At 40.6% G+C, this 24172-nt stretch overlaps 1 protein-coding gene across 1 annotated transcript; it reads right to left on the reverse strand.

Moving 5' to 3' along the window:
• Window positions 1-24172, reverse strand: xxylt1 (xyloside xylosyltransferase 1). The gene is made up of 5 exons (XM_031859522.1): window positions 23721-24172; window positions 22897-23540; window positions 18832-18979; window positions 12052-12184; window positions 1-5824 (listed from the first exon to the last, which is right to left on the reverse strand). The coding sequence occupies exons 2-5, from the start codon at window positions 23434-23436 to the stop codon at window positions 5428-5430; spliced, it is 1218 nt and encodes a 405-aa protein (XP_031715382.1). The 5' UTR covers window positions 23437-23540; window positions 23721-24172; the 3' UTR covers window positions 1-5427.

Here is a 24172-nt window from a genome sequence, read left to right on the forward strand (position 1 = left end):
TAAAATTTACAGAATTTACAGTTATTAGTTTTTTCTTGTACATTTGTGTGTCTTGAAGGACATGTTGAGAAATGTGCTTATTTCCTTTTTTGCCAAGAGCTAGATGAGAAGATCGATACCCCTTTCATATTTTTAATTTCAACGTAAGACTTTAGCTAGTAGCCAGTTAGCTTAGCATGAAGAGCAGAAACTGGGGGGAAACGGATCCCTACGTCTCGTTAAGAATAGAATAGTTCAAATAATTCTAGCATCAATAGGATCAATACAAAAAAAGGGATCAACTTCTCTCTTCTACACCGATTAGTATTTCAGGGGGTGGTGAAGTGGGCAAGTGTAAATTGGTCCCAACACTTCATTCCCCTGGCTGCTGTGATCCCATCACAAGATGGTCTCTAGTAGTAGTAGTTGTTGGTAATATTCATCCACAGACTTCAGATTATTCTGTTATTGATGTCAGTGAATGTCAGCTTGCATAAAAGCATCAAATCAGTGTGTATAAGATATGTTTTAAAATCACACACATGATTCAGACCTGCAGTTTACTGAAACTAGTGAGCAGCAGAAACAATGTTGACACTCAGTAGCCCAATTTCGAGCCATTTCATTTTGGCTGATAGGACCCTCTGCTGTCATCATAATCTTCCCTCTTGTTTATAAATTACAGCTGTTCTGACACTGAGAAGGGGAAAACAGAGCATTCCCTGAGGAACACAGATGGTGGTGGTGTGTGTGAGTGCATGTTAATTTGTGTCTTGTTATGCATATGTACTAGTTTGGGTGTACAATTATGAGCATCATGAACAAGAAAGAGACAGAAGAAGACCTCCTTTAATGGCAATAGCAACTGCACATCTGCATAAAGTAAATTGTCCTTTAACTATACTGTCATCTAAAGAATGTGTTATTGTGTTTAAAGGTGCTAAATTAAAACATTTTGAACGTTATTATAGCAGCAAACAACTGTGTGCTTTGTGAAGATATCGTGGAGTAATGGTGTCCTGAGCGTAGAATGAAGTCACACTCCCTCTTCTGCGTGTTGTAATCTAAGCTTCTCTGTACCTTGTTATCGTAGCCGGACCGACTGTAAGAGTGTTGTCAGTGCGTGTGTGCCCCACTGGCTTGGGGCCCACACCACCCTCTTTTGCATCGTGGTACGAGTAAGCGACTATTTTTCCTTTACACATGAAGAGGCCCACAAAAATGTTTTTGGTTCATAAAACTGTGGTGGTTCAAAATAGACTTTTGTACCACCACAGAGTCTAGAAAATGAATGGGAAACACTGTATTCACCGTGTCAAGGTGAGTCAGAGGCATTAGAAAAAGACAATAGTGTTGTAAGAACTAGCACACAGCACCAGGGAATCAGAACACGGCTTAATACAGCAAGAAGGCCGCTCATTGTTCAGCCTTGTATTGAACAGACTGCCCTGAGGGAGTAAGTGGTGGTGAGAGACAGGCAGAGTGCAGAGACAGAGTGCTCAGAAGATACTGGCCTACATTTTCTCCAGTGGAGTACTGTGTCAGCAGCACACACACACACACACACACACACATACAGGCATAAATGAATTTGTAAACCACGTATGTATACTGTCAAAATCAAGTTACTTACACATTGTCACACAGATCATGTCATGTAAATGCATTTCAAAACACGCGCGTGGATGGACCAGCTACATAAACAGAGCAAAGAGAAGCTCGGACACACAGAGGGAATGTGACTTCACTCTCTGCTCAGGACGCTCTTATTCCACCATATCTTTATAGAAAATAGTTGTTTGCTATATTAGTATTCTGATCTTCAAACTTCAAAGCTATTTCAGTGGTGCCATTCTATATCTATTTTTTTTTTGTTTTGGTAATGTCATCATTACTAATGCAACATGGCTATAGGTCAAGCTCAGAAGTGTCAAATTGTCAGAAAGAACAGTCACAGCCAACAAGAAAGGGATCATTTCAGGCAAATATTTTGGTATTACAAGATGAAACAAGTTCAGGAAAGCTAATATGTCCATGCTGTCTGCTAGGAGTGCCAAAGTATAAAAGTAAAGAGTTCCAGTATGTTATAAGCAACACTGTCAGAAACAAATGGAAGTAGTTCACAGACAAAAACCAGGTCAGATCACCTGCGTGGGCTCCTACACTTGTTCATATGCTGTTCACTTTGTGTGCATGTCAGTAGGAGTATCATCATGTGATGTTTCTGCTGGCTTTGAATACGCCCCTGACTTAGTGAGTCATCTATGATTAGCTGTTACAGCAGCTATAGGTTCTGCAGAGCATTTGTCTTCCTTCCACTGTCAATCGGTAGGAGTCTCACTAAGCGCTACATTGAGCTGTTTGTGTTTCTTGGATAAAACATGCTGCTGCTGTACCAAATCTATAGCAGCCTGCTGTCTCTGCTGCTCGCATGAAGGTAAATCTCAAAATGTTTGGCGATGGATACAGGTATAGGGATTTTTAGAAATCATAGCACACTGAAAGGCTACTTAGCCCACGATTATTATGCACAGCCCTATTAATATAACTTCATCAAGTTAGAAGCTGTTGTATACGGCTAGACACTGGAACTTCAAAGTGTGAAACACCATGTTGTTAATGGTGCAGTGTGTTTGCAATGTGGGATCAACAGTTGAAACTTTGTAGCTTGTTTACCTGCTGCTAAAATATTTATGGGCATTTAAGATATGCATATGCATTATTTCACGATGACTCATGAAATTCCCGAGGGACAATATCTGCTGTCAGATTAAAAAAAAGGTAGACATGCCTGAATCTGCCTTCTCCTCACCAACTGTCTTCATTATTGTACCTGTTGTATGTTGAATATGAACCAACAGGACATTTTTCAAAAAAAGCAAACTTATTTTAATGTCGGCACATTCAGGGGTCAAGGCTGATTGATATTGTTTTTTCTGTCTATGGAGCGTTCGCTACCTGCGTCGGCAAATTTGAGTGACACAAATGGGTCATGTCTACCGCAGAGCAGACAAAGAACACAGTCACAAATGTGTAGAACGAGAAATGCGAGGGCTCTCCGTTCACATGCATTGTCTTTTTTACCACCTCATTATAACCCTGAAGTGACTAAAAGCTTCCCCTTTTTCATGAGGATGTGTTGTCAGCTCTCCCTCATAACACATCAAACTAAAGGTCCTCTCTCATGTGAGCTGTTTAATAACTGAACCAGGGACAGACAATAACTAATGTCTGCAATATTACTGTACATAAAACAATAACACCTTTAAAAAAAAAAAGTGACATATAATTTATTTAGGAATGCTGATCACACAAAAGAAACAAAATGTCAACGTTGTGAAATAATGTAGAGACAAAAACAACCAGAAGTTTACTGTATTTGTGTCACAGGTGTGTATGAAAGTCATTGAGTCGAACATTCATTAAAGAAATGTTTGGCTGCTTTCACAAACCTGATCATTCTCACTGCACACCATCTTGAATCTCCAGTTATTTTCCCAAGTTAGCCTACACACAGTTGTGTTGGTGGGTAAAAGTAACACAAAAACATGGGTTAACACTTATTTTTTTCTTCCCATAATTTCAAAGGAGGTTGCTGGAAATAACTACAGATATGTCATTTGATACTTATTATAAAGGGAATAGAGAAAGTGTTTGATTCCAATTAATACTATCTATTCATTGCTGGATTGGGGTTATTGGCCTAAGACAGAAGGAAGTGGAGGTACTTTGTTGCTGCCCTATGTGCCAGCCGGCGCAATGGAGATGAGTGAGTGATTCATTGCTGGCATAACCCAGAGGGTCTTTTAGTCAGATCACAGGAGATCAAAGTTATCTACAGGTAAGAGTAATATATATATTTCAAAAGGATGAGTAGCCCATAATCTACCGCTTTGCAATATGCCAACCAGAGCAACATGTACTTTTTTAGATTAGTTCCATTTGCCGGTGGTTTCAGTTCTTTAAACTACATTATAAATGCCAACTTAAATAAACTTTCAATGTTTCTGTGAAATTCATCACATTGAATTATTAATTGCATTTTTCTTGTTTTTTTTCCCACTGTAATAATGCAGTTGTGATCAAGAATAACTCACTCTACTGGCATAAAAAGACGCTCATAACAGCAGTTGGCAGCAGAGTTTTCACAGTGTCCATGTCTGCATTTCTAATTTTTAAACATAGTTAACATAGTTAAAATACAATGTTCTTCAGCAAACCAGTATCCTTTCCTCAAATGCACCACTATGAAGAATTGCTGCCTAAAGAATGGAAATCAATCAAAAACTACAAAATCTGGAGAGGTCTTTAAAACAAAGAACAAATCAAAATCAATGCAATAAAATAAATCTACCTGTCGTCTCGTCAACACAACCCTTGATGATAAAGATTGTGTTTCGAAGTTGTAAAGTGCAATTGGAAACAGAATGGAAGTTAATTTTCATTTGTTACTATGATTCAACGGTTCCGTGTGTTTTAGAGCTGTGGAGATTGAAGATGGTTGTTCTGAAAGAGCCTAAAAAAGTATTGACCAGCTTCAGGGGGAATTCAAGAGAAGCGCATTGATTTGCGATAATGTTTATTCTCAAGTGCCTTCAGTCTTAGACTGCACTGATGGTGAAGGGCAGGCTATTCAGCTGCTTCACTCTCACTGTGTGTACATGTGTGCATCAGACAATTTCCTGACTGATGAGTATTGAGTGTTGACTTTTCTTTGAATGTGGCAGTTCAGTGAGCACAGCAAGAAAACTCCAAAATGGGTCAGTGTCTACATGGCCGCTTCACTCTTTCTGAAACGTGCGTGTTTGGCCTCAGCTCAACTGCAAACAAAGGGTCACAAACAACAGCCACAATTGTTAACCTTTATCTCCCCGACCCCTCCTGCAGTCTGTTGTAACCCCCACCCCCACCGCCCCCTTTGCTACCTGCAGAAAAATGTTTAAAAGGAACTGTGGCAGTTTGTTGTGCCTTGCGCCCGAGTGGCTCCGGAAAGAGCCTTATTCAGTAAGGTGCTGTGTTGGTCAATCAAATACAGGCAAAAAGAGGTCCTGGTAGCTTATTTTGTAACGTGAACAGTGTATTTCTACTCTTAAATCTGAAAATAAGTGGATCTGAACTTCGGAAATCATATTTCATCTTCTCTGTACCTGAAGAGATGTGTGCCAACTATTGCAGCTCCTTGCATTGCTGTAACGGGGGGCTTTCAACCTGACCAAGATTTATTCTACAATGACACGGTTGAACGCCATATTTGTAGCAACTTTTATGGGCCCCATGGCCGGCAGGGGGCGGAGTCTGTGACTACACTGGCATTATAGTGGTCAAGAAAAGAAACTGCCGTATAAGTCAAAATCCTCCCTTCCAAAAAGCAGGAAAAATATTTTCCCTAAACTATATTGTAGATGTCATAGTCTCCTTTTGGGTTCCAGCATCAGTCCGGTGCCTACATCAGTCATCCGGTATAGGAGAGTTGCAGTTCCCATGGTAGATATATACAAGTCCATCACAGCGATAATACATCTGAAACACGTCTCCGTATCCGTGGTCCCGCCACCAGGTGCACAGCTGCCGGTTCCACCCACAGGCCAACGTATAAAACAGTTCAGGATGCTCCATGCCGATCATGGTGAAGAAGTCCTGGTCCCCCAGGTGGCCCCTGAAGCGATACTGGTCTGCTAGTTTGGCCACGTTGCTGGGCTCCAACAATTGGTTATAGAGCGCCGAGTCCCTCATAGCACCTAGGTCCAATAACATCACGCCGCTGTTGAAGCCCGGGAGGCCGTTAGGAGGAGGATCGCCTACTCTGGTCTGAGGGTTCTCCTTACGATACTGCCAGAAGGTGTGTCTAAGGAAAGGCAGAAAGGTTCACGTGAAAATGATGAAAAGTGTTCTGTCGGAGAATAAAGTGCCCACAAAGGAGGCATGGTTTACTGTCAAGGCACATCCATCTTTTGAATAAACACAGTAGCTTGCCAGCTAGTCCTTATCAAACTTATAGCACCACCTTTACTGCAAGGACACATGAATGAATCTTGCTTTCTCTCTTTCTGGTCACTGGCACTAAGGCTGATCTGAATGCCTACAAAGTTATTGTTATCTCTCAGGCTCACTGACAACAACCAAACCCAAGCAAAACAGATATTTTATCAAGAGATTTATTCAAGTGGTTAAGACAAATGTAGGATAGCTGGAACATGTAGCTGCAGAAAAGTCAGGAATAATGGACAGCTCTGTCTATGTAAAACACAACCACTTTCTTGTGTTGTTGATTAAAAAGAGTGTCTTTCTGAACCCGAACTCATCCCTCTGCAAGGTCTGGAACTTGTACATCGATGGTGAAATGTCTCACTCGTATGTATGTTCGGGCTGTTACACATTTAGAAAAGTGAGGGTCAACTCTGTTTCAGTCCACGTTTGCTGAACAAACAGCACTGGCCAAAAACAGGCTGGTCCAAGAGTGTCAGACCGTGCCCGAGTGCCAGACGCTTGTGCCAACTCAGCACCCTGTTCTGCCAACTCAGCACCCTGTTCTGCCAACACACCAACTCTTAAGTAGCTAAATGACACACAGAGCTTCACTCAAAACAGCATTTGTATGCACAGTAGTCACTTGTGGACACAAAAGTCAGACCTTTTGTGGGATTTATTATTATTATTATCATCTTATTTTAAAGTTTACAGTGGCGAGAACAGTTTTAAGCTCAGTGTCATAGATGGCATGCAATACAAGTGTAATAAAGGATCACTATTTTTGGCACATTTTTGGAATAGCATATGAGCCAGCAACAGTCCTTTTGCATTTGTGGGTTGCATGGTAAATTAGATCTAGGTTACAATATATGGGAGTTTTCTAGAGTGGGATCAGTTGTTCAAAGTATACTTAAAGTAAAGTTGTGAGAAAAACAGTGCGTAATATTCACACTAAATGTTTGTGTACGTACGCGTAAAAGTATTCTGATTTATAAAACCTTGAGTACAAGGTATTAACGTATTAATGATGGAGTTAGTTGCCTTAAAAGACATGGCGATAGAAGACAGACCGAGCTGTTGCAGGGCAGTCCATTTAAAAATCACGTTAATAAAATCAGCTGCGGGTTCTGTTGATGCAGATAAACGCATGTGGGAAAAAATTGTGTGGAATAATTATAGTTCATATTGTCGAGGGTACCTCTGTCCTCTTTGTGCAGCTTGATCAAATTTCGTGGGAGCAGCAGATTCTCTGAGTCACCCTTTGATATTATAGCCGACCTATATTCAGCAGCTGTAGCTTGTCCACATAGTTTTATACAATCTGTTGGTTTGGTAGCCAGGGACTTGTGGCCTCTGTGGAGCATTTGTCATCTTTAAGACATATACTGGGTCTACGTGCCCAGAGACACATTCAGGGTGAGTAAGTCAGTAAGGGAACATTTAGACTTTTCCATTCTGCTCCACTTTCTTATGTCAGAACAGCAGAATACTGCATTTGCTTTTAAGTGGCATGGTGGACGTAATATAAGACTGACAGCATAGCGGTTATTGAGACATGACAGACAGTAAAGCCAGAGTGAACTGAAGTATATGAAACAGGTTTTTGTGGTTAGATATTAAGAGATAATTTACACATAGACACAATTTACTTTTGTTAATTATGATATATTTGTACTTATATTTAATTTTTACAAACAATACTGCAGCTAGGCTTTTAATAAACCTGATCATTAACATTTTAATACCTCCACCTGGAGGATCATGCAATCGGTTGCGTGCATGCGTACGTCTGTGAGTGAGTGTGCACCTCTGTGTCTGTCCACGATTAATCTCCTATTCTCCTGCGGAAAACTGCATAATATTTTGGGTGGCCAGTTATGGCTGCATGCCCAAGGACCTCTCCCGGATTCGGTGACTCCCACTTTCTCAAAACACCTTTTATTGCCTGTTTTATACTGCCATTGACTGCCTGCTGACTCCTCACTCACTACTCTGATAACACAGCAGAGTGCATCGCCAAACCCCAGCTGCTACTCTGCGCCCAGAGAAACAGTGGGGTAAAATAGTTTGCATACTTTTGTTTTGATGATGTGTTTGGCGAACAGAACTTCCAGTACACGCATTCCTGAGTACCTCGCTGAGCTTCCAGCTGGCCTACAAGTACGTCAGCATTAATGTGCGGCTTGATTGGTCAGTGGGCTAGCTTGACTGTTGTGAAACTAGCCAGCAGAACTTTGTAGTGGTAAGAGTTACAATTTAAAGATATGCAAGACGTTTTGACACGACATTACATTTTTAGCGTTTTGGCATGTTTGGTGGTGACAATTCTCTACCGCCTCTGTCGAGCGGACATTTTCAGCCCTCAAACGCGTTAAAACGTATTCAAGAAATACAACTGGGGAGTGTCATCACTGACGTCCATGAATCGAGAAGGACCTCTGGCTGGAACTGAACCGCACCGATGTACTGTACAACCGTGGTATTGAACTCTTTTTAATGAAAGAAAGGAGGATGGACTTTGTCTTTAAGTCAACAGCAGCTTTGGTAAGTGAACTGCTTTTGTTAATTTTTCTATCGTGTCGTTTTTATGATATGGTTAATATTGTTCCCTCTGATGTGAATAATATTTGAATGGTGCCCTTGAGTGTGTGGTGGAATGCGTGTTTTAGTGCCACGGTTTTGCTTGAATGTGCAGAGGCCTGTTGAATCGTGTTATTTGGGTTTTATGTTATTCTACCTGCTTTGTTGTCATATACTGTAAATATATGTGACTGGTTCTTGTGAGTTTGTTCTCGTCATTGTGTTATTTACATTGATTTTGACTGTATGCATTGCCCGTTAATGACGCAGCATCCCGTCATGCTAGCATCATAATGAGGTAATTAGGAGGTGGTTCAACTGTAGTAGGACAACACTGAAGGCCCAGGTATAAAATACATGGCCCGCTACTGCAGTATAAGGATCATCTAAAATTGAATTATTAACTTGCACATTAGTCACATTTTTCAGATGTAGTTTCTCCTTCAGCCTTTGAAAAGTGGTGAGATTTGAAGGGCAAGTACAAAATGCAGCCATGTTCTCTGTCACAATGACCTCAGTTTTTCTGTTTCTTTGTACCAGTACACTTAAACAAGACTAGAAGGGGGTCTGGTTCTGAGGTACACAAATGACAGAGCAACACTTGGGAATAAGTGGGATGCATCACACAACTGTACACAAAGCAAAAAGAGTGTGACTTGCTTCTGGCTAATGTCTCTCATTGTGTGTGTTTGTGGTTTTGGCTATGACACCTATGTGAGTGGGCCTTGTCTCTTGGGCTTTTAAAACATTACAAATGCAGCTGCTGGGAAAATACATTCTTTTTAATAATGAGCTTTTTCTGTGGCGAGATGTGTTCTGAATGCGGCTGGTGGGAGGATGCATTCTCCAGCACAATGCTCTGTCCATTAGCACCTTAACAGTGTGCTGAGAGACAGAGCATTAGCACACTGTGCTGAGAGACCTCTCCACTAAACACAGGAAAACAACTTCAGGTGAGGGGGATTGTACACAACACTTTGCTAATACCAAGTTTGAAAATTAAAATATTACAAAGTCCATTACCCATAATGGTTTACAAGCCAGCTCACTGGGCTCACTTGGGTTTTTTCAAATGTTCACTCTGGCAGCACCATCTTCTAAAGAAAACACTTAATACGTACGTCGACAGTGTAACCATGCTGGTGTGTTTTGGGGTGCAGTGCATCCAGGGAATTTCCAGCCAAATCTCCCATTGCTCTGAATAAAAGACAACCCTGGTTATAAATTCAAAAATGAACTACTTCCATTAAAGCATAATGTAAATCCCACATTTGGTAAGCTTGTCTCTCAGTCATATATTCGCTCCAGTGAGGCTCTTAGAAGCAGTCTAAATAATATTCTTTGGCTGTTACACACTTTTCCCATCATGAAATTCTGTTTCTGTTTTTAATAAAAGAATCAAAGCATGTTGTACTGTTAATATCGATCAACAACCCAGTCAATACTACACTATTTATTTTGCATGGAACACTTGGCTTTGTATCCAGAAATTACACCTGACATTACCGGTCACCACACTTTGAGAAAAGAATAGATCACTACTGACTGGGTGGATGACAATATCCATGACAGTTTCAGTTACTTTTTAAATTTCCTTTTAAAAAACAAGAGAGATGGAAAAGCTGGTGCTGGAATGTGCTTCAAAACTCTGAACTCAAATATGCTGGTAGAACGAGATGTTGTCCTTCATCACACTGCACATGGTCACACACACCAATAGTGGTCTGAAAAGACAGAGAACCAGTTGTGACAGTTAGTGTGAAAGTTTTGTTAGCGTCCCTTTATTTTCAAACGGTGAGGTTGTGCATGCTAAGATGCACGATCTCCTGCTATGTTGCTGTGTGTTTTTAAATGAGTGTGTCCGGGGCCACAGGAACAACAGCGGCAGGGGATTCCCAGGGTTAGTAACCCATTGAGCCAGTGCAGTGGCAGGGTAGAGATACAGATCTGTTTGGAGATGCTGGTGCCAACTGGAGTCTGGCAGGAAAACTACATTTCACTTAAAACTACTTACGCGGAAACCTGACATCACCAACATTTAAAGTACGCAGACTACGCTTTGTCTTACATGCACACACACACAAATACTAATTTCCACTGATGACATATTTCCCAACTTCTTACATCATGACTACCATGTTAAGGAAAACCAGATCAGCAGAGAGAATACTGCCTGTCATTTTAACTGGTCAACAGTCAGTCTTGGCTAGAAGTTGTGCTGAATGTTTTCAACACTGCTACTAATATGTGTGTTTTTATGCCATTCTTGTGTATTATTTTGCCAATTCAGGTGTCAGAACTCAGAATTGCACAGACGTGCACAAATATATTCACATCCTCTTACCTTTTACTGATGTACTGTAGTGAAATGCTGCCCGGCTTTCATAAAGGAGAGCAGCGCAGTAAAGGATGGGATTTTGTAGCTTTATTGTAGCCGATAGAAAAATATGCGGGAGTACCGATCTTCAGGATCAGCTTGGGACATCTCTATATATCACATACATAACATTGAGGACAAAGTTTTTTACGACGTTATGCATTATGAATAGCAGACTATTATAGCAACACTTCCGCATGTCGTTGTTTTAAGGGCTTCCACTCAGTAACATTTACTGTCACACATTCAGTCTAGGAATTACGCAAAAGCTAAAGCACGCTAGGATGACTCTGGTGTGACAGAGCTAAAGCGTCATAGTATTCAGATTTAGGAATGTTGTGTTGTGTGTAATGAATCAACCCCCTAACTTACTTGAAGACAATCTAATCATTTACATCCCTATTCTTATTCAAATATTACATTACAACCTTTAGTTGGGAAATGACTGAAATGGCTGGTAACACTGCTGAGGTTCTTGTGAATCTGAGCCTGTATGAGAGACTTCTTTCTCACTTAGAAACTATGAGAGAAAATAACTGTGAATGTGCAGATGAGGCCCATTAAAACCCCAATCCATCTGGGGTTAACAACAGTGAGTGAGATTAGTACGGTGGCTGTTATACCATTAGTGGGAAAGAGATAAAAACGATATTGCTAATGGGTCTGCTCTTACATATTTTATGCATAAATATAGCAGATCAGCACTGCAAAATAAACTTTGCTTTTGACGATCTTTCCAGCTTTTTAAGCAAGATTAGGCACGAACCAACTCATAGAAAAGAGACACTAAGATCTGACCAAGCATTGAATTATTGGTACGAGACAGTTCTTGATTGTCCATTCTTTGGACACATTTCAGTCTCTACTCACGAAGCATTGCGTCTTGATACTCAGCCCTGTTCACAACTGCACTACGACATGTGTAGCTGGAATTAATTAAATGAATGTATAAACAGCCAAATGTTGGACTTCAGGGAAAATTATCTATTTAATTCCTCCCCGTGTAAGACCAGGGTTCCATATGTTCAAAACTTAACTTGTTTCTATAGACCTTTGGTTAAACACATTTTTAATCACAAAGTATTTTGTGTGACACTGACAAATTTGCATCATTAACATGTGACGTGTTGTGCCACACTGCCTACCTGTAGACTGGCTGCATCTCTCTGGCGATACCTATTACGGCTCCTGGAGGAAACTGGTCAAATTCTTGGAAAAGGTCCCTGATGTTGGTCCGGTATTTCAGGTCCAGGTCTAGCTGCACTATGCGCGTGAGGCCTGAGAGAAGAGCACAACAGGTTGAAAAATACATCCAGGATCATTCTAAACATGTGTAAACTGATTGCCGTTTGATTGCTTGCTCTATGTCAGTGAATGATGATTAATTTTTTACCAAGTTTGATTAGTGACAAAAACGAGTTCTTTTTTTAAATTATCCCAGGAAATGTGCTTCCGAGTTAACTCTGCACGTAGGTTGAGCTTCATCCAGCGACAGACTAACCACCCCTTCCAGGAATAGACGTGAGAGGCATTAAGAGCAGACTGAACTCGACTGTTGACAAGCTTAACACAATTAAATGGGTGCTCAGCGGTGGTGTTGTTCATTTTGCTTTCTGTAATGTTACAATTGACCTTAACAAAGGAAATTGCATGGAAATGTCTATAAATTGTGGGGAGAAATGTCTAAAAAGTTGAGCACGACTGTAAAATAAACACTTGGCAGCTGTGAGTTAACATACAGCAGATTTTTAACGCGGTTGTTTGTGGATGAAATGGCAACAGCAGTATCCAGGATATTCAGGCCCTCATCTGTTCATTGTTTCAGCTTCCTATGTTTTGCTGGTAGGCATGGTGACGAAAGGTTGGGAAATACTCAGGAATGTTGTGTCAGGGGAACATGATTATTGACTTATTGAAAACAATTGTCAGCTTTAGACAAACTGTCAAATACAAAAAAACACATTTATTGGCAGAAGGCTAGTTGATCTGTTTCAGTTGTTCAAAGCCTTGTTGAGATCAAGCAAGCAAGTAAGTGTAGAACTTGTAAGTGAATTATAATTCCAGATGCACAAAATGTGTACAATACGATACGGAGGGAAGATATGTTACAGTCTTACATCCAGTACTTGATGTTCATGGCAGCGTGTGAGCTGCACAGTTGCTCGACTGATCTTGAAGCTTATGTCCCATCTTTATGTTGTACTGTTTATCTACTACGGTTTTGCAATGTACACCAGTGTTGCTTAAAAGTCATAAATCAGCACAGCAATTATGTCTGGTTTCTATAATTTAGTATCTGGCAAAAAATATGCATGTAGAGACTGTTAAAAAGTTTTCAACCTAATACTTACTAGTCAGAAATGTCAGCAAATTAGTGTGAGGGTTAAAGTATGAAAATGTTTATTAGCAGTTTAATCAACCCAATTATCCATCCCAGTCTTATATTGGGGTAAAAAAAAAAAAAGATGTCCAATGCAGGAAAGTACTCACAGGGCCAGACGTCACAGACAAACAACCTAATTTGAAAAAAAAAAAAAAAAAAAAAAAAAAAAGGAGGAACTTCGGCCTTAACAAAGCCAGCTGAAATGCAAAACAATGAAGGGTATGAATGCAACTATGGGGACTATCACGTTTGCTGCAAAGATATTCGAGTGGTGGATTCTGTTGAAACAAGTGGTGGAAAAAGAAGACTCAGCAGTGCGGCGGCGACCTGTTTTCTGTGCTCTCCAAACAAGGAAGTTGCCATCACAATGCCTTCATGTACCATGGCAACAGAGAGGGGCTTGGACGGGTAATCTCCGAGTGGTCACCGCTGTTTGTTTGTACTAACGGGGCTTAACTAGTGGCAAAATAACAGGAAGAGGGCCTTGAGTTGTTCCAACACTGTGGTGTGGTGGGTTTGATGTTACATCAGTGACTCAACACACAGTCCTGTGAAGGTGAAAGTATGGCAGTGTTTGATCACCGCATATTATGATTTCAGTAAAAAGGAGATTTAGTGTATTACAAGACTGCGGTGTTTGCTGTACTTCCTCACATCATACATTTTGTATTTTCACCACTGCCATAAAGCCATCATTCTCTTCCATAGATGCCCAATTTATTTGTTTTAGGCTAAAATGGCCCGTACGATTACTAAAGTGCTGTTGCACTGATGCGCACTGTGAAAAGAAATCCAGTGTTTAAAAGCAGCATATGTTCATTGCAAAACCATTTCTTGCTAAGCAGAAGCATAAAGGGAAAATTTTAATCTGTGGGAGACAGATTCCGCAGTTGCTGTCAATTAGTGTATAAGTATTTCAGGCTCGACAGCTTTCCTCGTTTATAGAAAGCTGGGTATGAGACGAGAGAGAGTGACAAAGAAAAGAAGACAGAAGGTGCATTTCTCTTATTTGCATCTTTTTCTTATCCCACTTGTTATCTCTTTCTCTTCCTTCAATTCCTCTCTGCAGCAAGTAAGAAAGAGAGGAAGCAACAGGTAGCTACACAGATGAGCGTCTGTGTAGCTACCTGTTGCTTCCTCTTTTCTTGCCGGTCACTGTTTGATTGGTGCACAATTGCTCTGTACTATATTGTTCACCTAAAGTTTTAAAGCCGAATATTAGACTGTTGAGTTTACAAGATGATCAACGCACACGTATAACGACCTCAATGAAGCCAGTGTTCCCAAAAATCAAAAATGAATTATATTTGTAACTATTTCAATTCCTCACACAACAACTTTGGTATCAACATTTTATATATATATATATTTTATTATATATAGAAATGTGAGAAGTCGTAGTCCTTTTGACTTGTTGACTATTTGGAGGTGAAAATAAAGACAGTTATAGCCCTTTGTTTTCATTGTGGGCAATTTTCACTAAAACAATAGTGTTTTTTTCAGTGGAGTCGGTTGTTTAAACTGACTTTCACTCTTTGTTCTTCCCAGCAGCATTTAGAAAACCCAGATATCCTTAACGATGACAGATCTCTGCAGATTTCTAGATCTTGTGAGGATGGACATAGACGAACCAAAAGGATAAGTAGAAATGGCGAGGGTTAAAATAAATCTTGGCGGTTGCGTTGGAGCTATAAAGTTATTGCAGGAATAATGTTGTTCGTGTGGCTTCGAGCTTGCCTGAGGCTCTGGTCAGATCAGAGTTAACCTTCAACTCAGCCACAGCATCAAAACAACAGAGACACTGTTATCTAACGTCACATTCTTTTCAGGAAAAAAGTAGGTCAACGTCATTAAGCCCTTATGTTAATCTGATGTGAGCACTTACTATTTGTAAGGGTCATTGTTGTCTGCTTTCACCTGAAATTGATTTTCACCATCATTGAATATGCAAACGTCGACGGGTTTCCTGCTGCAACAAAAAACTGTTTACTGCTGTTTGTAGTAAACAGCAGAGTCCTCTAGTCACAAGCACTTGTTAGAAAATGCTTCTAGGAATATAAAGAGAACACAAAAAGACAAATGTGCTACAGATCATGATCAACATTAAACAAAAATAAAAAAAATCCTTTAAATCCCTTTTGTCATTATTAAGTAGAATTTTTAATTATTCGTAACTTTTCCCAATATGATGAGTTTGCTTCAGCTAAACAATGAAAATATGCCGTCTAGTCTTGTTGACCATGAAGTAAAACTATGCCTTTTTAATATATTGCTGTCTGTGTGTTCATAATTCTCAAACCAGTAAACAGATCTGCTGCAGAATATACAATTTCAGCCCCGGAGCAATCTACTCCAACAACCAACTCATGTTCAACCCTTGCTGTCATTTTATATCAATAAATGCGTGTTGAAGCGTTATTATCTCTGTGTTATCAGCTCTGGAGAAACAGGATGGGAGGTCTGATTATAGCAGGTATGTCTTCTAAAGTCAGACTTCAGTGTTTGCAAAAGGAAGTAGAATGTGTTTTGGAACTGATAGAAATTACTGAAAGATTTTTTAAATCACAAAAGCAAGTCCGTTTTTGGTGCTTGATCTTGGAATTTCACGAGGCCCTGATGGGAGGTGAAACAGATGGATGTCAAGGACAAAGAGAGAACCTTGAAACTATTGCAAACATGTTTGACATCCATCTGCTGTGTAATTTTAGGCTTGCGTGACAACAAATAGTTGAGCTACTACCTCGCTTTTCAGGTACCATCTTTCTTATGTTAGCAAAGCGTTTCACACATCAGCAGCGCCACTCAACCTGAGGTGGAAAATAGAAGTCAAGGTTTTAGGGGAGACTCAAGTCCCGGCATGTCGAGACCTCTACAGGGGAAACAAAACACGGAACACCTCTCCACCAACAAAAACAGTGTTTCTTAGGAACCTTATCACAAATGACAACATGTTTCCATTGTGCAATTATATTTCTCATCCTCTAAGGACAGATGGTATGAAAATAGAGTCCTCCTTTTTGAAGCCATTTGTCTACTGACTCAACTGCTCAACACTGTCATGTACACAGGACATCACAGATGTATTCCTTTAGCAAATATATTGTGCTATATTATTGACAGCTGTTTTAAAATAACAATATTTTTATATGATAAGCTAAAAAGCTATTAGATGAGTACCAAATAGACTCCATAGGTCTAATAAAAACTACATACAGACCACAAAGATATCTTACCTCCCATTTATACTGAACAAACACTTTACTCTTCAGGCTGTATAACTGGTCAAAGTGCTGACAATTTCCTCAACCTCTTCCCTCTCTTTTAACGACCAGATTAAACTCAGAACGTCGCCCACATCACAAGTTAGAGGATGTTACATTTCAAGCCCTCCCACGCGCAGCTGATATTTATATTCATGGATATCACGTTTGTCTGCAATCATAAATGATGTTCCGTGTCTCCTGTGATGCTCGCTGAATGAAGACTTTCAGGAAAATTGTACCCCCACTCCCTCTGTTAAGACAACCACATTATGCCCTTTAGAGATAAGAGGATTCTTTAAATAGAAACGTGTGACCATTTGGACACAAAGCAGACGGCTCATGTGGTTGATCGATAAGCATTTCAGGGACACAAAGTGAGACACTGTTACGGCCACAGCCGGCACCCTCCCATGTGTCTAACCCTTTTAGTGTTTGATTTTTTTTTTTTACGTAAGCCAAGTCAGATGTGTGGTACCCTGTACGAAATTGGTTCTGGCTATGCACTGCCCATCCCACTTCCTGCTTGGATATCTGAAGAGCCTGATTTGAGCGGCAACCAGTCCAGCTACGTACATGTATTTGGCCTGTTTGTTAGTCGGGGGCAGCTGGGATATCACGTCGTGGTGTTCAGACTAATAGATGTTGATTGTCGTTTGTGAATTAATATCGAGGTACTTATTGTTGTTTCTGATAACACACACACTAATCATTTTATTGTCTAGAAACACTAGGAGCAGGGGTGCTGTTCAGACTGTTTTTGGTTTTCATAGACTAAGCTCAAATAGTGACGTTTTAGTTCCTTTTTGGTAAAGTAGCAAAGTAGTAGTTAGTTACTGTATGTATTTATTTGATTTGAACAGCATCAACATGCCCTTTTTCCTTTTTAGTCCGCCTCTTTGTTTGTGATTTATCCAAGTTGCTTCCTTGTAAATAAAATAACTTTAATATACCAATTCCACCTGTTTTTTATATTGCTGAACCTCGTGAGCTGGGTCGTTCCAGGCATAAGACATACACCTTCAGCTTCGTACAAGGGACTACTCGGGGGGGGGGGAGAAGAATGTTTGTCGCATAAAAACACCTGATGCCACACTTGCAATATGTTTTAAATTCAGTCAAAACAACTTTGTGCTTCACCACAAATGACTTTTCACAGCTGACGGCTGAGTGAAAACTACACACTCAATAATTTCCCCACCAAAGCACACTCTTTTATTTATCATCCTGTTTTGCTTTAAGACATCATCTTTTCCCTCTTAAGTGACAGCCTGCTTTTCCAAGTAATGTAAATAGCATACTTTGATGTGCTAAAACCTGAATCTGACCACAGGGGTTGTCAAGCCATCAAATCTGGACATGCAGCATCTTTCTTTGGTGGAAAGCTAATAAATTAAAAAATAGAAATTCCAGCTCAGGCCGATTTCTAATACAGCCCCGTTTATGAAAACTGCTGAAAAACTCTTCGAGTGGAAAACACACCACAATACCCTCTGACCATGAAATGTGAAGCCCTATTAAAATGTTTTTATTATTATGCCTGAATCATAACTTTAAATAAAGAAACCTAAAATGTGATGGTGTTCTGCTGTCTGCAGGACAGAGACTTCAGGTTTCATATGTGTGCCTCTGGCGACTTTTCATTCAAAGCTCATTGGTTTGATTAATTTCTGTACGGATGCCCCATCCTGCACATCCACTGAAGTAAACTACAACGGAGGAGATCGCCGCCATCGGTCAGCACCAACGCAGGGGGCACTAATGTGGGCAGCAGCGACAGAACACATCCTTCCTTCCTCGCTCCCCGGGGCCTCTGCAGCATGCCATGTGTCTGTTAGATACCTGCCCGCGCTGCCTTTTCCAGCTGTGCACCAGCAGTGCCAGAATAGAAAAGGGAGTATCTGAGTGAATTTAAAATATGGTCTACCAGAGGAGAAGAAGAATCATTTTGAAGCTATATTAAGTAACATACAGTATTTATGCAAAGACATATGCTTTTCTTGGATGTAATAGATTGGTCTTTTTTCAGCCAACTGTTTTTACTGGGTTTTTTTATAGTCTCTTTCTTGTTTGTGTATTTTGCATGATGGAAAAACTCAAAATAAAGTATAAAAAAATAAAGAAAAAATATCACCAACAAGCAAGTCACCAAAACCTATTAGGTCATCTTTGGACTGACTTTGGATGAGACACGCATAGATCAGCCATTGTTTTAAATCTAAAGCTAAATCTGTGGTTATTTAACTGACAAAAGAAATGGGACAAAATATGATTTTTCTTACCGTCAGGCATGATGTGATGCATGGCAACAGACAGGAAGAAGATGGCGTCGCTGTAGTAAGCACCAGAGCCAGCGCTGAAGTGCTTCTGCATGGCCTCCACAATAGGGAATAGCTTCTGTGTGAGAGCCACCACATCATGAAAGAACACCTGCAGATCAACACAGTGGAATCACGTTAGCACAACAAAGTCCCATATGCAGTAGCGCTGGAAATATATGGAACTACTAAAGCTATTTATGAGACTGTGGGTACATATCACCCCATAGGAAGATCTTCTGATATCACTAAGTTCACGAGTTGTGATAAACGCCACCGTTGGAGCCCATGGGAATGTTCTTTTAAATAGGCTTTCCAGTGGACAATGAGTTCAACCCATGTACTCCTTTGTGCATTTCCTTTAAATTCAGAACAAATCAAAAGGTATATTTAAAAAATTTGATATTTTTATAACACACTGCCTTGTGTCAATTCAAAAAGTTTTGATTGAAAAAAAAAAAAAAAAAAAAACAACGAAAGGCCATCTTCTTGTTTTTCCTGCCTCTCAGGCCTGAGCGTTAAGCTGTGAAGCAGCAGTCTCTGCTCATGTACATGTACAGTAGATATCTCTACAGATTACTGACAATAGGATTTTTTAAAATATAGTAAACACTGATTATCATAAAAGCTTTCCTGGAGGAGGAACAATAAATGTGTTGGTTTGGGACGAACAGTATTTCCAAAAAGAGAATCTGGCCTTTTACTGGTCAAGCCTGACATCAGTAAGCGTGTATATGTTAGAGGCCTCCGATGAAACATGGACAATATCATTTAATGATCCCTGACAGATTAAAGTAAACCCCCGGTCATTTGTGGAAATAAGGGCTGTCCTAGACCGCTGTTAGTAATGTGACGTAATTGCACATAAATCACTGCGGTGGGAAGAATACGTGATATTAGTCCTGATAAATAATTCTCACTCACTGGGACTGCAAAAGGACACATTTTCATTTTATGTAATGAGCTATACGAGTTGCATCACAGCACTAATATCAGAATCCATGTTTGCCGTTTCATATGAAAGTACGCATTTGGAAACATTACAAAAATGAACACTACACTTCCACTTTTTGGCTCTCTGGTTTCCCCGTTTCTCTATGCAGGGAAAAAAACTTTCAACCCAAAGCAAATGCTCAGTGTTTTGGTTGAAAACTTGAAGCTCACGGATCAACAAAAAGACTCCAGTCTGCGAAACTCTTATTTCTAAAGAATTAAATAATTCTAAATCAACTCTTAAATACAGAATGATAAACATGGCAAGTTTTATATGTACATAACTTTAACACAACAGTATCCTTTCAATTAGACATTCATTTCCCAATCAATAACCTTTATCGACTTTGTGTGGTCAGAACACAAAAATCATGCACCCATATTTCACTCTAGTTGGAGAACCTTGGAGGGACATTTGTTTTAGAGGATCTCTACAAAGTAATATAAACACCGACTGTTTTTGTAGTGCTGCTAATTCACTTGTGATATTAAACTGGTATTCATATCACAACACTGTGTCCTCCGTGCGAATGACTGAACAGGAACGAGGCACACGACTCAAGTATGTGGTGTGTGACTGATGGTCAGCGGTAATGAGCACAGCCTCTGGGCAGCGTGACTCTGTGGGCTGTTTGTTGCGACTGTCAAGTGGGTCATTGAATTTACCCCTGTTGAGAAGTGATGGAGGCTAAAATTCTTGCATAACCGCTGTCTTACCCTCACGCTCCTTTTAGATGAATAATTGAAAGAAATGAAGCTCAAGTTAAGCAGACAAGGATGTCTACACGCTCACACACACACCGCCTCCGTCGGGGAGCCCCGACCCATCTGTAACTTTGGCAGGACTTCAGTGCGTGCCTGTCTGTGTGCACTTCAATAGAGACAGACGAGACAGTGGCTGTGCTTGTGTCAGTGGTGGCGTACATCATTTCATGATTCATTATCTCAAACCATGATGTTTAAAAGCACTGGTCTGGAATGATACCATGACAGTTATTAAACCACTGGGGTTACATCCTGCTGGTACAATTCATGCAGCATGTCACTTTGATTTACGAAAGCACAAAACTGTGTGAGGGAGTTATAAAGACTTGTTTCCCTGGGTCGAGATGTACTAACTAGAGCCTGACTGACACATTACCATTGATATTATGGGGCATGTAGTGCCTTTTTTTTTTGAGAGTGGACAGCATGGGGATGACAGAAAACAAGGTCTGGAGGTTGGAAACGACATGTGACAAAAGTCTCTTGCCAGAGTCAAACCAGGGAAGTCGTTCGTGGTCAACACCTGCTCAATACACATCTTGGTCACAATTATTTAATAACCAAATTCAAGAGACCTCTATCAAAAATAATGGCCCAACATTATAGCCCCACTGATAGATAGTTTGGAGAAGAATTGTGACCAAACTACATACTGAGTGTGACATATTCCAGTTGAGGTATTAGGCTGAGGTTAGTCAGTCAACTTGAAATACCTCACAACAACACAGCACTGCTTCCAAATTGTCCTTTTTCTGACAGATTTCTGGCATACGGTTTAAGTCAAAATAACAAAAGAATTTGTTTCTTATTGCCAAAATATTTGGCCATTTGTTTTTGACGTCTTCAATTAAAGACCCTTTCAATTCTATATTTTTGAATTACTCTACGACACCCAACATCTTGCTAATACTGCCAACACTGTGGGCTACACGTTTTGCATCTAGGCTAACGATGGAAGGTTATGCACAGAGCAATTACTAGTGTTGGCGTAGGTGGGGGAGATAATCTCTGCATTGCCGTTTGGGCTGTATTTGTGAGAAAGAGACCTTGTCTGGTGTAATCAGTGTTAGCGGATTGATTTCATGTTGGTGTAGCAGGTCTCACAGCCCGTCGCCATCATACAGTTTGTCAGATCTTTTCCAGTACTTTGCATCCCACTCTGCAGCTGTGCTCCAAGAATACTTTGAGCTTGGAGTACAGAGAGGGAAATGAACAGGAAGCAATCTGACCCACAGGCTCAAAACTGCCAAGACGCCAGGCTGAGCAAAACCTCCAACCAACCCGAGCAGGCACGGGATCGGCCTGAGCTAATACAGAGCTGTAACAACACCAGATGTTGGAGAAGATGATGAGACGTTCCTGAGATAAAAGGCCTAGCTGGTGAGGAGGACTTGGAAAAGTAATTTGTAAACAAGTTTATGATCTTGCGCTCTGTGACGAATACCAAAGAGGAGAAACAACTGACATCGCATGAAACACAAAGAGCAACAGAGAGGGGACATGATGCTCTGTTTTGGAAGAGAGAACACAGAAGCTGAGGGACATCTCCATTTGTGAGGGATTTGCTTAGAAAGCCAACACTGCCCCCATGTGTTTCAACTTTAAATAGCACGTCCAGTAATTTGCTCCTAGATCTTAGGTCACTATGCAAGTCCTCTAACTTCACTGAAACTACAAATTGTAAAGCATCCATCCAGCTATCCACCAGGTGTGAAAAGAGTCAGGAGGCCTATTAAACTTCTCTCTCAAGCTCTCTTTTTTTAGATTATTGTTTTATTCTTTACAAAGAAAATTCCACAATACAACCCTGTGAATTCTTTCCAGAAGAGACTGTCCTAAAGTGTGTGCCGTTATCCATATTCATATGACTATTTGGTCTCATTCCGGTCTGTGACGTCATACTTTTCACTTCGACTTTGAGTGTGGGTGTAACCCGACTCTCTGTCAAAATGGTGTGTTTAGGCAAAAGAAAGGACTCCCTAGTCAGAAATTAACTTGAGAAGGCTCTTTTGCATCTGACTTGGAAGTGTTGAATAAAACCAAACACATTTGCATTCTGTAAGAAACTCATCAGAGATGTGCAGCTAAAATACAAGTTGTGTCTCTCCGGCACCGTTTTACCTCAAGTCATTTCAATTCTCATCAAAGGCAACTTTACTGGAAATAAAACTCATCATTAAGTCAAACATCTCAGGGGTTTCTTCTTCTTATATTGAAATCAACAGATAACAGAGCCATGGTACAGTGCAAACACATTTTTAGACTGCCTACCTCATACTTAAACGTTGCATCAAGGAGAAACTCCAGCAGCATCCTCTCTCCCAGTTCTTTGCTGGCCTGGTCGCTCACAAAATGAAGGACCAACACCTCTCCTTCAACGAAGTCTCCATACTTAACCATAGACAACATGGCCACCCTGAACTTGTCCTGCAGGCTCCGGCTCTTGTCCACCTTGGTGAACATCATGAGTGCGTGGAAGCGTTGGTCACCCGTGTCACCACTGTCCCTTTTCCTGGACCTCAACCCCTCACTCTCTCCTCCTACATCTCCATCTTCCTCTCTTTGCTCCTCCAATCCAGCTGGGTGGGAAAGCCTGGTGTCCACGGTTAGGTCAGCATCATTCCTGTTGGCGTTGTGGGTGGCCTGGGTGTGCTTGATCCTCTTAGTGGTGCTGGAAAAGTTCTGCCTCTCTGAGCCAAAGTAGTAAAAAGCTACAACAGCAAGTGCTGCAGCCAGGAGAAGCACAAACTGATAGGACCTGAAAGTACTGATCCTACCCATGACTCTGACTACCAGTCTTAGGATGCCCATATCTCCTTGTTGATGTCATGACAGTGGGGGTGTACAAGGGAATACTTTCACCATTGTGTGTCTTTCCAGTTCATAGCTTTTTTTGGTGAGTTACCAACATTTTCCTGTAAGAGAAAAAAATACTCATTTTAGTCTTGATCCACAGAGATGTACAGTAATACATGTTTGGATTGAGTGCACTGACTTCTGGCACTTTACCTCCACGTTTAGCTTGTAAAGCTATAATTTCCCATTTTTAATCATAAGATATAACTTATACCGAAAAAGGACAGAAGAACACCCACTTGCCTGTCTCACGTCCTTAATATCTGCAGCTCCATCTTGCCAGTTTGTTCGCCGTGTTACTGGAGGCTTACGTGCATGTATTGATGCAACGACTTTGTAAATGTTCACGGAATGTCATATAATAAAAAATACCTACAGCATGCCAACTGGTAGCGAGGATGCTAAGTTAGCAAGCGACGACTTTGCGCCTTACGTTATATATTATATGGGTAGCGTTAGCGTTAGTTGAGCTGCCCTCTGACGCTGTTGGTTTAATCCGAGCACAACGTCACCCACTGTTTGATTGTTTAAATGTATCGTTGCATATAGTTGCCGTTATTTAAGTACGGCGTTTGCATTGCTTTGTGATTTCGATAAGCAATAAGTCTAGTTGAAGAGATCACAAGCTAAAGCTAAAGCTAGCAGCCTAGCAACAAAATGCTGTGACACAACTTTAACCACACCCACTTTG

Source organism: Anarrhichthys ocellatus, unplaced genomic scaffold (genome assembly GCF_004355925.1).
Source record: "Anarrhichthys ocellatus isolate YVR2014 unplaced genomic scaffold, GSC_Weel_1.0 scaffold22, whole genome shotgun sequence".
Lineage (NCBI taxonomy): Eukaryota > Metazoa > Chordata > Actinopteri > Perciformes > Anarhichadidae > Anarrhichthys > Anarrhichthys ocellatus.

What these genes read in the sequence shown, in the direction of transcription:
- xxylt1 (XM_031859522.1), bottom strand. Translation starts at nt 23,436, where the DNA reads ATGGGCATCCTAAGACTGGTAGTCAGAGTCATGGGTAGGATCAGTACT. An exon ending in ATGCAACGTTTAAGTATGAG is followed by an intron (nt 18,980 to 22,896) that starts GTAGGCAGTCTA and finishes GTTGATCTGCAG; the next exon opens with GTGTTCTTTCATGATGTGGT. An exon ending in GCATCACATCATGCCTGACG is followed by an intron (nt 12,185 to 18,831) that starts GTAAGAAAAATC and finishes CTCTTCTCTCAG; the next exon opens with GCCTCACGCGCATAGTGCAG.